The sequence below is a fragment of the Coloeus monedula genome (assembly GCF_965178545.1).
Source record: "Coloeus monedula genome assembly, chromosome: 6".
Classification (NCBI taxonomy): domain Eukaryota; kingdom Metazoa; phylum Chordata; class Aves; order Passeriformes; family Corvidae; genus Coloeus; species Coloeus monedula.
In genome coordinates, this window is record NC_138786.1 from 5,196,050 (window position 1) to 5,211,092 (window position 15,043).

General features: G+C 39.4%; 1 protein-coding gene across 1 annotated transcript in view; it reads right to left on the reverse strand.

The window, feature by feature from the left end:
- Positions 1 to 15,043, reverse strand: part of LUZP2 (leucine zipper protein 2) — a gene marked incomplete at both ends in the record, with an annotated part of 210,928 nt that overhangs the window by 60,782 nt on the left and 135,103 nt on the right. The window contains 2 exons of the mRNA XM_082284266.1: positions 9,414 to 9,476; positions 13,868 to 13,930. Coding sequence (XP_082140392.1) covers positions 9,414 to 9,476; positions 13,868 to 13,930 — 126 coding nt within the window. The remainder of the gene's footprint in view (positions 1 to 9,413; positions 9,477 to 13,867; positions 13,931 to 15,043) is intronic.

Below are 15,043 nucleotides of genomic sequence, written 5' to 3' on the forward strand. Positions count from 1 at the left end.
TGCATGGTGTGACTCTTAGGGCTTTCCTGTGCAGGGCCCGGAGTTGGACACTGATGATCCTTGTGAGTCAAAATGTACTTCTGGCATTAGCATACAATTGTACATCTTGGCAGCTTTTGGTTCAGCAGCATATAATAGCACACGTGGATCATACGCTATTGGATCCAACTTGTCTCATGGTAGCTTTTAACTAGACTTGTCTCACACAGAAACGCAGGCTAGCTATATAAGACTGCAAAACCATCCAATGCAGGACTGTATCACTAAGGCCACATCCTCAGATCCATACAGAAATTTTTAAATGGGATTTTTCAGTTCATTAAAAAAGCTACAACTTTTCATGCTCAAATCTGTGTTATAAAAAAATGTACTGACAATAAGTAAATAGATCTGAATTACTAAGTACTGAAACGATATTCACATTTTACATATGTATGTTTTCCAAAACTGCATTAAGCCATTAAAAAACAGTAGAAAGAGATTTCTTTCAGTAACGATATCAATGAATCATGTTAATACATAATCCAATGTCCTTACTGAGAAATATAATGATAACACCCCTCCACCTTCTTACATATCACTTATATAATGATATTTAAAAATTCCCATGTCTGTAAATAACCTGTAAGTACTTTTCAGTAGCAAGTTGAGTTTATATCTTCAGGCCACTCCTGTGTTGCTAACATTAACGTATTATTACTGATTATAACATCATGGCAACAACATATAAATGCTAAACGTGACATTTGAAACAAGAATATGCACCAGAAAGATGCCAATGTAAAGTGACATCTTCTTTTGTCCTCATTTCTGTTGGGACAGAGTTAATTTCTTCTCAGTAGATGGTATGCTGCTGTATTTTGGATTCAGTATGAGAATAATGTTGGTAATACACTAATGTTTTGGTTGCTGTTAAGTAGTGTTTATTTTTTGTGTCTCATGCTCTGCCAGTGAAGAGGTGCAGGAAAAAAAAAGCTAGAAGAAGTAGAGCCATTACAAGGGCCATTTTCAGTGCTGTTACCATGGACACCAAAAGGGCCATCACAGGAACAGGAAGAAGAGACAGAAGAAAAAACCACCACTCAATCCCTATGCTTGCATGAACTGTGGGAGATACAAAAGGATTTTACCTGGGGACAACAGGCCTAGTAGTCTGGAATTAGAGGGTAAGTGAGGCAGTCAGCTGGGATTACTTGCTAAGGAGCCAACCATTGCCAAAGAGATGGGAAAAAAGACACAACCCCTTAGCCTCTGGAGCCCTTAGCCTCCTCTGAAGTACAGGGGGAAAGGTATACACATAAGGGCAATATTCCATGTCACCCAGGCAAACAGATGGCAATAGAGAAGGGTATTCAACACCTGAGTGTAGATACAAAAATGCTGCTAGCAAGGATTTTCTTGCTATTTTCTAAGTCCATGAGAGACTTTTCTCTCTCACAGAAGAGGCAGCAGTTATGTAAACAACCAAACCACCTGCAACCTTGAAAAGTCTTGTTTATGTTGTAGTGGGAAAATATTTTGACAATGGATGTTTTAGGAGTTTAGCCAATCACCCCCAGGGGTGGCTGATCCTTTGTCCAATTAGACTATGAAGAAAAAAGTCTATAAAAGAGTTTGTAAAATAATTAATCAATCTTGCTGCACAATTCCTGCCTGCTGGATCTTCTCTCCTCCTCCTCCCTATGGCTGTGGGACACGGTGATACACCCTAGGGCCAAGGCCTGCGGTAATACCTGAGAGAAACAGCCATGTGAGAAATGATATATTATGGCCTGGACAATGTGCAATTCCCCACAGATCCAGATGAAGTCCTATGTGTACAACCCATGAGGTAGAAATTTGTGAAGTGTGCACCATCAGTGCAACATAGCCCATTGTCAACAATAATTTGGAAAGATGATGTGTCACCAGCAGTGGATGAAGCAATTTGTCAAATCCAGGAATATGAAGACAGTATTTGTTTTCCCTCATCTTGGCTTTGGAGAATCCTGGGAGTTCCGGTAATTCAGGAAGTTTATGTGAGCAGGCATCCTTTTGCTCGAGAAATAGGATATAGAAGGTACATTCCACAGAGTACTCTAGAGTTTTACCTGTGTGGGACCACAGAGAGGCCATGAGGAAGTGGGATGGAAAAAAAAGGAAGTGGGATGAAAAAAATGTGCAGGCCACAGTTTGCTTTCACCTGGAGTGGCATCCAGTACACCTAGAATCAAGTGCCCAAGGGATAGAAACACAACCCTACCATCTGCCATGGCACTCTATCATCTGATCCAGATTGCACTGGAACAGGGTGAAGCTCTGGAACACCTGCAGTGCACTGATGCTGTCATCATATGGGGCAATACAGCTGAAGTTTTTGAGAATGGGAAGAAAATAGTCCAAATTCTGTGAAAGCAAGTTTTGCTATATAAAAAAGGTAAAGAGACCTGCAAAGGCAATGGCAAGATAGACATCATCAGATCTCAATGGATGTGAATAATGAGATAACATCCATGCCTCCACCAAGTAACAAGAAAGAAACATAAGGTTTTTTAGGTGGTGTAGGATTTTGGAGAACGCACATTCCAAATTAGTCTGCCTGGAAGCCCTCCAAGCCCTTCACTCTGTGAAATGACACAGAAGAAGAATGATTTCAAATGGGGCCCTGAGCAATGGCAAGCTTTTGAACATAACAAGCAGTAGCCCTTGGGCCAGTCTGAACAGAGCAAGATGTAAAAAACGTGCTCTATAATGCAACTGGAGAGAATGGTCCTACCTGGAGCCTCTGGCAGAAAACACCAGGGAAGACTCAAGGTTAACTCCTAGATTTTTGGAGTTGGGGATACAAAGGATGTGAAACTCGCTGTACTCCAACTGAAAAGGAGATACTGGCAGCTTATGAAGGGTTTTGAGCTGTTTGCAGAAGTGATTAGTACTGAAACAGCTGCTTTTGGCAACCTGGTTATCTGTGTTGGGTTGGATGTTCAAAACAAGGGTCTCCTCTACACATCATGCTGTACATGGGTTGCACTAATCACACAAAAAGCTCATATAGGATACCCCAGTTTTCCAGAAATCTTAGAAATTATCATGGGCTGGCCAGAGGGCAAAGATTTTACAATGTCATCAGAGAAGAAGGTAATGTGCTGAAGAGGCCCCACTATGTAATAAATTACCAGAAAGTGGGAAGCAATATACCTTGCTTATACTGCTGGATCCTGCCATCTTGGGGAAAAGCATCAGAAATGGAAAGCAGCTACATGGAATTCCTTACAAGAAGTCAGAAACTGCTCAAGGAGAAGGTGAAATGAGTCAGTTTGCAGAGATGAGAGCTATCCAACTATCTTTAGACAGGCTTAAGGAGAAAAATGGCCAATAGTTTAACTCTTCTGCAACAGAAGCAGAATAACTGTCAATGAAGAGATAAGCCCATCTGGGCTGCCACATTGTGGCAAGACTGATGTCCGGCTGAAGAATCTGGTTGTGAGGGTACATCCTCATGGCAGAGTATGTCATGCTCCACCAAAACCCTGAAGGCAAATGCCATTTGCTCACAATGGTGAAAGCAACCACTGCATGACTAGAAACATCTTGCGCCCCATGCCACCACCCAGATGATGGGTAATGCAGGAGGATGGGGAAGTCCAGTGTGTGCCTCAAGAGAATTTGATTTAGGGTGAGAATAGCCAATAAATTAAACTGTACAATGTTAATAACTTATGTTAATAACTATATAATACTGTGTATTTTCACTTCTATAGTTGCTACATGTGCATCACCACACTGAGCACCAAAGTAATTTTAATGTTTACAGAAGTTCTCTGCCAAAGCAGGTCTTTGGTGGTTTTCTGTTTGTTTGGGTTTTTTTTTTCCTTTGTTTTTCTTTAATTATTTAATCTCTTTCTCTGTATGTAATGTAGAATCTCATTGTCTTCATTAGAGAAATAAGTAATTTAAAATTCTGGGAAATCAGTTAACTGTGGCATGTAATTAACTTTGCTAATAGGGAGGGAAACAAACATGGCATCGGTTTTACTTCAGAGGGAGGAACGGTATAGATATTTACCAAACACAGTCAACACAATGCAAAAATAATTTCACATAGTTTTGTACTTGACTCTACCATAGCAAATGATTTAAATGATTTTCACGTCACATAATGACTTAATTTGTGTAGAACTAGGTGTTTCAAAGAATTTGGAAAATGGCTTTGTCTTTAATAGTGACATGGTCCTTAGTCCTTTAGAGGTATTGAGCACTCATAGTACTTGAAACATTATTGAGAAGTATAATAGAGTACTGAAGGTAAATTACAATCCTGTTCTTACTTTGTGAAGCTGCACTTCAAAGAAACGTGTGAGTTCAAGAGTATCATCATAGAAACAAGCTAAACCACTGCATGGAGCAGCAGAGGTTGTCAAGCGCTGGGAGCAAGGTTCTCCACTGCCCTCCCTCCTTCCTCCCTTTTCCATCCATTGTTCCTCTCTCCTAGTCATGCCCACTACAATCCCTGCCTGCCTTTGCCTTGCCATTTCTATCTGTGTACCTCTGCTGCTCCTGATGCCACTGACTCCAGTCATGCACTGGACTTCCCAGACATCCTCTAGTTTGTAGTAATAGTAATGTAGTAATAGTAATGCTATTGACTGGGTACCTGGTGGCTCTGAACACGTAGAGAAGCCTTAAGACTCCCCAGGGCCAAGAGCAGATTGTTATTCAGTAAACACCCACTCTGACAGCAATGTTTCAGCAGGAACTGGTCATATCTGTGAACCCAACTGGATCAAATATGGTTTGCTCTTCAGAGGAAGGTGCAAAATGATAAATCACGTTACTCATGGTAAAACCATCTACAGAATACATATTAGCAGTTACTTTATTTGTTGTAAGGTAATAAGTGTTGAGATACTAAGTTGTATTATTTGTTGTAATAGCCAATCCTATTTGCTTGCTTTTATGAAGTTAAATTCTACCATGGAACAAAGATTAAGTACATTGGTAGGCCAGGTGCTGTTAGTTGTTACTCACATTTGAACTTTTTCTTGTTTTTCTAGGACTGTCTATCAATATATTTTGTCTTAGAATTTAAACAACCAAAGGGGAAAGAGATGAAGTGGTAGATCAAATATGTCTGAAACTCTGAAGCAAAAGTCTTAGAAAAAAGCAAACAAAGATATACTGAAACCATAGCACTGAAGCATGGTCACCTTTCAAATTTACAAGAGAAATTTCAATAATAAAGATACTTATATAAACTGACATTGAAAGTCATTGCTAGATTTATTTTTCTTCATCTCTTATTACTGTCATTTAGACACGATTGCATTTAATGAAAAAAACCCAAACTCTTTTAAATTCTTTTCTAATTTAGTAAAACATGAGACTTCTTCCACGACAATATAGCTCAATAATGGGAAGACAGTTAATGAAGGAGGAGTAATTTAAAAAAGAAGTGGTCTGTAATGCCTGAAATGAATGCAGACCTCAATGTAGCAAAGCACTTAAATTTAGGAGTACTTGACTAAATGAGGGGTTTAGGATGATAATTTAAATTATTTGCAATTAAGAGTAGTGTCATTCAGAACTAGTAAGTACCTACTTACAAAGGCAGTGATAAAATTAAGAACATTCAGTGGCAATTTTTATTAATAATTTCTTGGTTTTCTCATTATAATACAAAGCAAATTTCAACTCTTTACAATTCTTTAAGGATGACATGCTGCATGCTTTAAGGGACTGAAATCTGACAGCAACAGGAGCTCAAATTATGATCTCAGCAGAGATACTGACAACCTCTATAGCCTTGGGTGCATGACTTCATTTTTGTGATGCTCATTACTTTTATGTCCCACGGCTTTATATCACATAGGGAGAGTTAAAAATACAAACATACACACATATATGCTCTCTAATTAATCGGCTAGATTATAAAACACTGTTAAAACATAAGAAGTGTAAGTAAGATATGATAAAGAAGATATGATCTACCAATTCACTGGAATGTTAAGGAGAAAGCTGCTTTTTTCCGCCTTTTCTCTTCCTCTCCCACTTAATCCCCAGAGGTCTAGTTCAGAATAGAGCCATTGACAGTAATAGGTACCAGAATTTAAGAAATAGTTTCTTGATGTCAATTATGCAAAATAAAAATAAAACAATCCCTCCCTACCTATTTCACATATATCTGCAGAATTCCTTCAGAGAAAGCCTTAGTTTGATGGATATGAACAGCAACTTTCCTTCATGCCCTTTAGAAATCTCATAGCCTGCAGCTTACATCCTTCTGGTGAAGTGCTCCAAGAAGCTCGCAATGTTCAGAGCTATATGGAGAGCAGACTTCCCAAAAGTCCTCAGTAAGCTGCACAGAAAAAAGAAGTTTAATGGGGTGGGAAGGGAGTGGAAGGAGAAAAGGTAGAAGTCCAGTAACATGAAAGTAGCCAACAGCCAGGATTTTATCGCAAACATGCATGCTGTGCTGGCAGAAGACCATCTATCCATTTCATTTATCAGAAAGACTAAGAGCTTCATAAAACGGCCTCAACAGCAATGCTAGCATTAAATCTGTTATGTTTCCAGTATCAAATTAGAAATGAGATATCACCTGTTCTTGCCCAAACCTAGCAGCCTCTCTCTGATCAAGCAGTGTCCTGGGGTGTCCTGTGGGGTGTAACCAAAGTATGTATTCTACCACCATTCACATTACCTTCTGATGAGCTGTTTAGGTAGGTGGAGCAGTGTTTCTCTATCTTTGCCATGACTCAACTCTGATAACTCCTTCTGGGGAAGCAGCAGCCACCCTGGGGGACCATCTCTGCTTAATGGGCCATCAAGGACTCCCCAGAATGACTCTTAGAATTACATCAGCCCATTGTGAAATTCCCTGCCCTGGGGGAGGTACTGGACATTCCTTCCTCTATATAACCTGGGGTTTGGGACAGGACACTACCAACCACTGGATTCCCAGAGGACAAGAGCTCTCCACCACCACCACTGGACCTCCAGAGAGAGACCAGACCTTTCCATAGGATCACTACTTTGACAAGACCACATCCATCACTCCAATTGGACTGCAACCACCATTTAATTGGACTGCTACCACCACCCTGACCAACAGGTCCTGTTCTGACTTTGTCAGCTTAAGCCAGTGTTTCTGTATTATTGCCTTCATAGTAATTTTCCTATAAATTACAGCTACAACTTGAAATGTTTTGCAAGGTATTTGTGCGGGGTTAATTCTTCCCATTGGTTTACCTTACAGCCAGCACAAGCAGATACTTAAAAAGCTTTCCAGCCTATACCAAATGGCTTCTATTCTGCTTAGTTTGTCTGTCTTCAGACATGAAACACACACAAGCAAGCACACTGAACCTATCCTCCTCCCATCTCACATGATTTAGAAGGATAGCATATGGTTGCTGCTCCCTCTGCTTCATAAATCAAATTTTCTTGGTCAGGAAAAAGACTGATGAATAAACCTGCAAAAATATTTCTGGTTACATATAAAGGACATATCAAATTAGCAAAGCAGGCAGTCAATTTCATATGGAATTGCACACGGTCAAGAGATGTTTTAAGTGTTTACACATCTGGTTCTCAGTATGTGGAACTTTGGAATCCACAATTCATTAACATTCTCCATCTAAAGTTCTCAGAGCGTTTTTAATTACATTAGATCATAGTTTCCATAGAAGGCAAGTAACTATCCTTATTTTGCAATAAGAGCACTCAGAGGAGAACCCACACTACCTAACTTGGGACCTACATCTCAGCTGGTGGCTCTAGTATTCATTCATAATCAAGAACTATATCTACTCAATGTAAATCAAGGACTCTAAAGCATAATTAATGTGGTTAAATGTAGACATAGTCTTCAGAAGATAAGTCTCCAAGGATTTGAAGTGGAGACTATGGTGGAGAAAAGCATATCCAGTCAGATGAGACCACGTCTATTCCTATTCACACTAGACACATTTTCTCCATTAGTACAGTTCTTTACATGTGTATCTTAACTACTACATTGTTATAGTTTACTGAACTAGGATTAGGAGAAGGTGGATTTCATTGCATGCATGCCAGTGACTTGCTGGACAGCCTTTCACTTGTTTATGTTCCCATTTTCTTTTTCATCTTCTGTAAGCTTTTTCCAGGTGGGTAGTACTTAGCAAGACTTCCCTTGCTAAGCATTAGTATACACCCGAGCATAACTCATGTCCATTTTTGGGATCACTGTGTATTAGCATAATGAAAACAACAAGTAGATACTAGTGCTGAACAATCCTACTGCTTCAGCCAAAGAAAACAAGCTTTGACACCCAGGCAAGATTAGAATTTTGCATCTTTACCTCTGCTCAAGCTCTCCATTATACTGAATTTGACGAAAGATGTGTTATTTTTGTTAATGCTAGATGGAGTTAAAATTTAAATGCCTAGATCTATAATATCCTTTTTTTTTTTTTTTTTTTTGTCTCTAAAGCTGTTTCCCTGGTTTTAGTCTAATGAAGACCAGAAATAAATATTCCTGAAAAAACCTGGAATCAACCTATGCATTAAAAAAAAACCCCAAAAACCACAGAAATCACACTGTGTCTTTTAAATGGCCTATATTTTTCTATATTTACAGCATTGTATATAAAATAGAGAGACAGTAGAGAGAGTTAAACACTTCCAGAAGACAATTTGGAATGCATATTGACATGCATGACTTTGTAAGTAATTCTAGGTATAGTCACTTTGAAGATGACTACTTAATCTTCATCCTTTATGCTGGGAATAAATAAAAGGACTACTCCATAACAGTCTTCAGTCAGGTGACCTGCATCTCTCTCCTCCTCCTTTAACAGGGATTAACTTCTCTCTTTGTTAACTTGGACTCGATGCCCTTCAGCAATCTCTTTATGTTCTGTCCTCCCCTCCTTTATTTTAAAAATTTTTATTATTTTTTAAAATGTGCTAGCTAGAACAGATTTGGATTGTTCAAGCAACAGACATTTCTTTTTCTTAAATCTTCAGACCTAAGGAACATTACATTGCTCAAGCTTCTCATAAAGACAAAGATTTGCTTTAAATGTTAACAATACTTGACTTTGCCATGGAGGACTGCTAATTAAAGGAAAAACAAGAAGCGTCTGTACAATATTATATCATTCAGTTAGAAAGATAAAAAACATGTTACGGAATGTATGGATTAGGGCAACGGGTTTTATTCATGAGCAGTAACCTAGAATTTAGCTTTTTGTGAGCACATAAATATAGATATAAGTATATTATATTTCTGAAAATGCATTATGGTAATAAGTCTGTCTTGGTGTTTTGTGCGTTTTTCAGAACAAAATTATTCCTTAGAACTGCAATAATAAAGGCAGCTATCATATTCCTACTTTACTCCAATATTATATTAACTCTAATACTTCATTTAACTATAATGAAACAAAACTTACCTTAAAAACCAAATCTTTTTTCCCATAACGAAGCTCTTTCAGCTGGGCTTGGATCTTTTTTGACTGAAAGTGAGGATAATAAAATCAGGTTTTGGTTTTTTTAAATTTTAAATAGTAAAAAAGAGTAAGTGAATTCTGAGAACAGCAGAATCTAGACCAGATTTAAAATGTAGAACATCCCCCTCCAAATAATTGTCAATTGCTTTTCAAGGTTCACAAGTCAAACCAGCCAAAAATACTGAGGAAAATGTAAAATGGCACTCACACTCACTAAAGCACATACCTGAGTTAGTACTATAAAGAATTCCTGTCGGGCTTACACATTTTAGACATGAGTTGTTATTAATACTTTCCATGAAGCATAACTGAAAGCATCATCTTCAAAGTAAAAATCTTATTCTTAAAAGTAAAGAAGCTCCATGGGCTTGCACGGGTTATTCTTTGTAAAGATCAGGGTGTTCCAGATGATATCCAAAGGCTGATTCATAAAGTCAGAGATTCTTATAGTTTGAAATACACTCACAATCTGCTGTCTTGACTATTACTTAATTTATGTTTAGTTTTCTGAAGTTCTCTGACTGCCAAGGCTTGTCACACTGTAATAAATTTAAATTATCCTTAGGCTTCATCCTTAGATGCAAATATTAAAAGAGACATAATCAGAGAAAAGATCTTCAAGTTAATTACCAAAGGTTCAAATACTATGCAGCAAGGTGTGGTGGTTTGACCCTGTTTGGATGCCAGGTGCCCACCAAAGCCACTCTATCACTTCCCTCCTCAACTGGGTGGGGGACAGAAAATTTAACAAAAGGTTAATGAGTTAAGGACAGAGAGAGGTTACTCACCAATTACCATCATGGGCAAAAGAGACTTGACTTGGGGAAATTAACTGAATTTATTACCAATCAAAACCAGAGCAGGATGGTGGGGTTTTAGTTCTCCTTCTGTTTTCTTTTCCTCTTAAAGAATTTTCCCCATACATGTTGCCAGGGGGACAAATTACTGGGTGCTTAAGAAGAACCAAAGACCAGGCCACAGCGGGAGGGGTCCATCTGGCTACTCTCTCTTACCTGGGTTTGTGGGCTGTTAGTTCTCGGCATTTGGATGGAGAGAGAGGCTGGAAGGAATTCGTCAGCACTGCAGACTTCTGCTTTTTTGGCTGCCTTCCTTCTACCGGAGAAACCCTGGGATTCCCAAGCCTGCCTTTCCCTGCCCTGCTGGGAGCTGGGCTCCGGCCGCCCTGCCCCCACTGTTGCTTCGAGCCTTTGCTACTCTGTAGCCCTGCACCTCCTGCCTGCTGAGACCTCCGGGGGTTCCCACTGCAGCTCTGGAGTTCGATACATCTTGTCTGCCACCCAGGATTTGTGCTTGTCCCTGCTGTTCCACGTCTGCTGTTCCTGAGTGTCCGGCCAGACACCGGGATTGGCTGCCCAGGGGTTTGTGAAGCCTTTGTCCCATCCCTTCCCGGGATCCCAGGGCACCGGTGCCGCGTGCTCCCCGAGCTCGCTCCGGAGCGCCCCCTGCAGCCGCGGGGGAACCATCGCACCTGCCCTGCTCACCGGGAGCCGCCAGCGCCCCTGCCGGCTGTGAGTGGAACTGCACCCGAGGGGAAAGGGCCTGACAGCCAAGAAGGATGTTACTGGGTTTGTGATTGTTTGCTGTTACTGCCATAGTTATTGTTGTTTGTTTGACTTGTTATACACATTTAGATATAGAATAGTAAGGAACTGTTATTCCTATTCTTCATCTTTGCCTGAAAGCCCCTTAATTTCAAAATTATAATAATTTGGAGGGAAGGGGGTTGCATTTCTTTTTTCATTTCAAGGGAGTCTCCTGCCTTCCTTGGCAGACACCTATCTTTCAAACCAAGACACAGGATAATAAGAAGTAAAACAAATCTTAAAAACAGCTTCCCCCCTCTACTTCCCAGGTTCTTCCTCCTCCTCGTTCAGCAGCACAGGGAGACGGGGAATGAGGGTTATGTCCAGTTAATAACATTTCTGTTGCTACTTCCTCCTCAGGGAGAGGATTTCCCCTGCTCCATCATGGGGAAATGCATTTCCACAGGAAACAGTCCTCTACAAACTTGTTCAATGTGAGTCCTTCCCATGGGCTACAGTTCTTTACAAATTGTTCCAGCATGATCCTTTTTCGTGGGGTGCAGTCCTTCAGAACAGGTTACTCCAGAATGGGTCCTCCATGGGGTTCACAAGTCCAACCAGGAAACCTGCTCCAGCATGGGCTCCTCTCTCCATGGATCCACAGCTCCATGCTCCAGAATTGGTTTCCCACAGGGTCACAACTTTCTTTTGGGCATTCACCTGCTCTGACATGGAGCTCCTTCACAGGCTGCAGGTGGATCTCTGCACTCCTGTTGATCTTTCCATAGGCTGCAGGGGCACAGCTGCTTCATCATGGCCTTTCCCCCACAGACTGCAGGGGAATCTCAGCTCTAGGGCCTGGAGGAGCTCCTTTCCCTCCTTCTGCACTGACCTTGGTATCTGCAGAGATTACTTTTTCACATATTCTCACTCCTCTCTTCTCTGTCAATAATTATTACCAGGCAATAATTTTTTTCTTTCTTAAATATATTATCACCATCTCTGATTGTCTTAGCCTAGGCCAGTGGTAGGTTCATAGTGGAGTCAGCTGACATTGACAGTATTAGGGGAAGCTTCTGGCAGCTTACCAGATAAGCCACCCCAATAGCCGTCCCCACTACCAAAACCTTGCCTTGAAAACCCAATACACTAGGAAAAACAAACTTGAAAAAGAGGGGAAAACAGAAAACTATTTGCACACACTGCTGATTTTTCAAGCAGTAAACAAGGGAAGAAAATGGATCTGTATTCCTACACTGTGACATGTTTGAAAGCAACAATGGGGATAAAGGAAGATAACAGATTTTGAAAAACTTAAAAAAAATACTCCTAACCCTATTATTTCCTACCTTTGAGAATTTATCAGAAACTTAACCTCCTAAGTACTGACTTCTAAGTTAAAAGGTAGAGACTCTAATGAAGAAAATGCATTCAACTATAATTATGAAAATTTTAGTGCAGAAGAAATTTTTTATGCTCTGGTTTTGTTCTGGCAAGGTGAAATGACCTTAACAGAAATTATATATGTAAAAAGCCCAGACTAAAGTAATGCGCATAAATCAGATTAATATAAAATACTTTTTTAAAATGGAAAGTTAAATAAAGAAAGTGCTCACATGAATGCAGGTATCTCTACACTGATGAATTTGCCAAAACCAGGGCTTTTGTATCATTGACTATCTATCTTGCTCTTCAGTAGAGGGGAGATTTTTGTCCCTCAGTTTCATAAAATGACACAGATCTGTGCCGTAAATCAAATCTCTCCTGATGGGAGAGAGTTTTTAAAGTCTTTGCCAGGAATTAGTTCAAGAGACAAACGGAGACTTTCAGCTTTCACTGCTGCTGCTAGATAGTTGTTTATTAAGTCTTATCAGAGAAACAGAGTCACTAGCATGACCCAGACACAGCACAGAGCAGAGAATGCAGGAGAAAAGCCCAATTATCAAGATTTACACAGCCTTTTAAAGATAATTTAACCAATGGTTACTAAAAACGTATATTATTTTCACTTTCCTACCAATTACTCAGTAACACAGCCAGGAACTGTGGAATTTTTTGTCCAATCATCCCAAGTTACTTTTACGGCAGAATATGGAGTAGTAGTAGAAGAAGAAGAAGGTTTGGAGAACAACAACAATCCTCCATTTTGATGCTTTTTGCTCTTATCTATTTACTACAAAGAGAAGCCCAAAACCTCTAAATTTTTCACCCTGTGGACAATCTTACATAGTAGTCTATCACCTAATTCACATCATTGTATTTTCTAGTTCTTTTCTGATAGTAGGCAGTTTTTTCCAAGGTTGGAGGTCAAAACAGTGTTGTTCAGGGTGGTAAAATCCCTTCAAAACAGGCAGAGAAATATTCTCAGCACTCTGGGTTCCTACAATAAAGTGACCCTTTTTCCCTTGAAATAATGAAACATTCTGGGAATCAATAATAATAGATCTTTCCTGTCTCTATGTTAATTTCAAAACAGGCATTTGGCAATTCCTGTGTTAGTGCAGACATGGAGATCATGGAAATGAAATAAGTTTTACATATGTTATAGATGTATGTATCTACAGAGTTATATCATAAGCATGCACAGATGATTTTATTTGTCTAAAACTTGAGTTTGCAACTCTCTTTCTAATACATTTGAGCTGCTTCTTGTGAAGTCACAGAAATGAGTTGGGATGAGAGCACTTTAGGAACACTCACCATATAAGCATAATATATATTCTGTATTCTGGTATATATATATACATATATACTTGTGTATATATATAATACACCAAAACCTCAGTACAAAAGACTTTGATGCAAACTTCTTCTGGGTACATTAGATTTAGAATAGAAAGAAACTTTCCTTACCTCTTCTGCGTGAATACCACAAAGCTTGTTTCCTGACAAGAGCTTGTTTTTGAGGCTTTTGTTCTGAGAGTGGGACAAAAAACCAAAAAGAGTTTATTAGTAAGCGTTACTAAAATATTAAGGGATCCTTTAACTATTTGATCACACTGGCTTTATTTTATACACCAATAACATCTTCAAGTCACCAACAAAGACACAAATAAGACAAGAGAGATTCATCAAGGCACAGTATCCTCTTACAGAATTCTAAAAGGCATTTGCATTAAAATTTACTTCAACAGGTACAGGACTGCCCATATAAACTTTTCCAAAACACTCTGGCAACTGAAAGCAATTTAGATTTAATACGCTGAGGTACAAAAGAGGAGAAAAAACCCTCTAATCCTTGCTAGGTGTCAACTTGATAGCTCAATATAATTTTCTGTAAATCATTATAACAACTGAGTAATAGGGCCAAGGTGTCATCACTCAACCTTGATGATCAAAATCAAGGGGTGTTATTGCTAAATTTCATAATTTAAAACTGCAAGTAATCAAAACCACTAGAAAGTTAGTTACCTGATACAGCATTTTGCCAACTCAATATGATTTTTCATGTAGGAGTTTTAAATGTATTTCTTCTCATTTTCAGGGAAAATAACAAACCTTGACAAAATGAATTTTCTATAGTAATTATTTTTCTACTCCTCACTCATACTATCCCATAATTGACAGTCAAGGGTAAAGATTTCTCTGCAGCGTGAACATCTTCCAAAACTTGTCAAAAACATAAATATTCAATAAGCAGATCTACAAGTGCCCAACATAACACGCTTAACACTAAAAAGAAATTAAAAGAATATGAAAACCAACTTCTCCTGTGTTAATGAACTGTAAATATACAAACAGAAGCAGAACCCACCACATTTCAGGAATGTATGTATGTTTATTACTGAATAGCAAATAGCTTTCCTGTACATTGTGCACAAGAACAAGCTGTCATTAAAGCAAAAAATGTAATTCCATCCTGTTGGGGTCCCTCCCCTGCCATGTAGCCCTGGGAGATGGGCCCTGGGGAGGAGACACGGGGTCTCCCTGCCCCTGGTCAGCCTTGTTCCCGATTGGTTGGTTTGGGTTCCCTGATAACGCCAAGGACCCTGGGGTCCCATGACTGCGGAGCTCCTGAGCCGAGCCCCG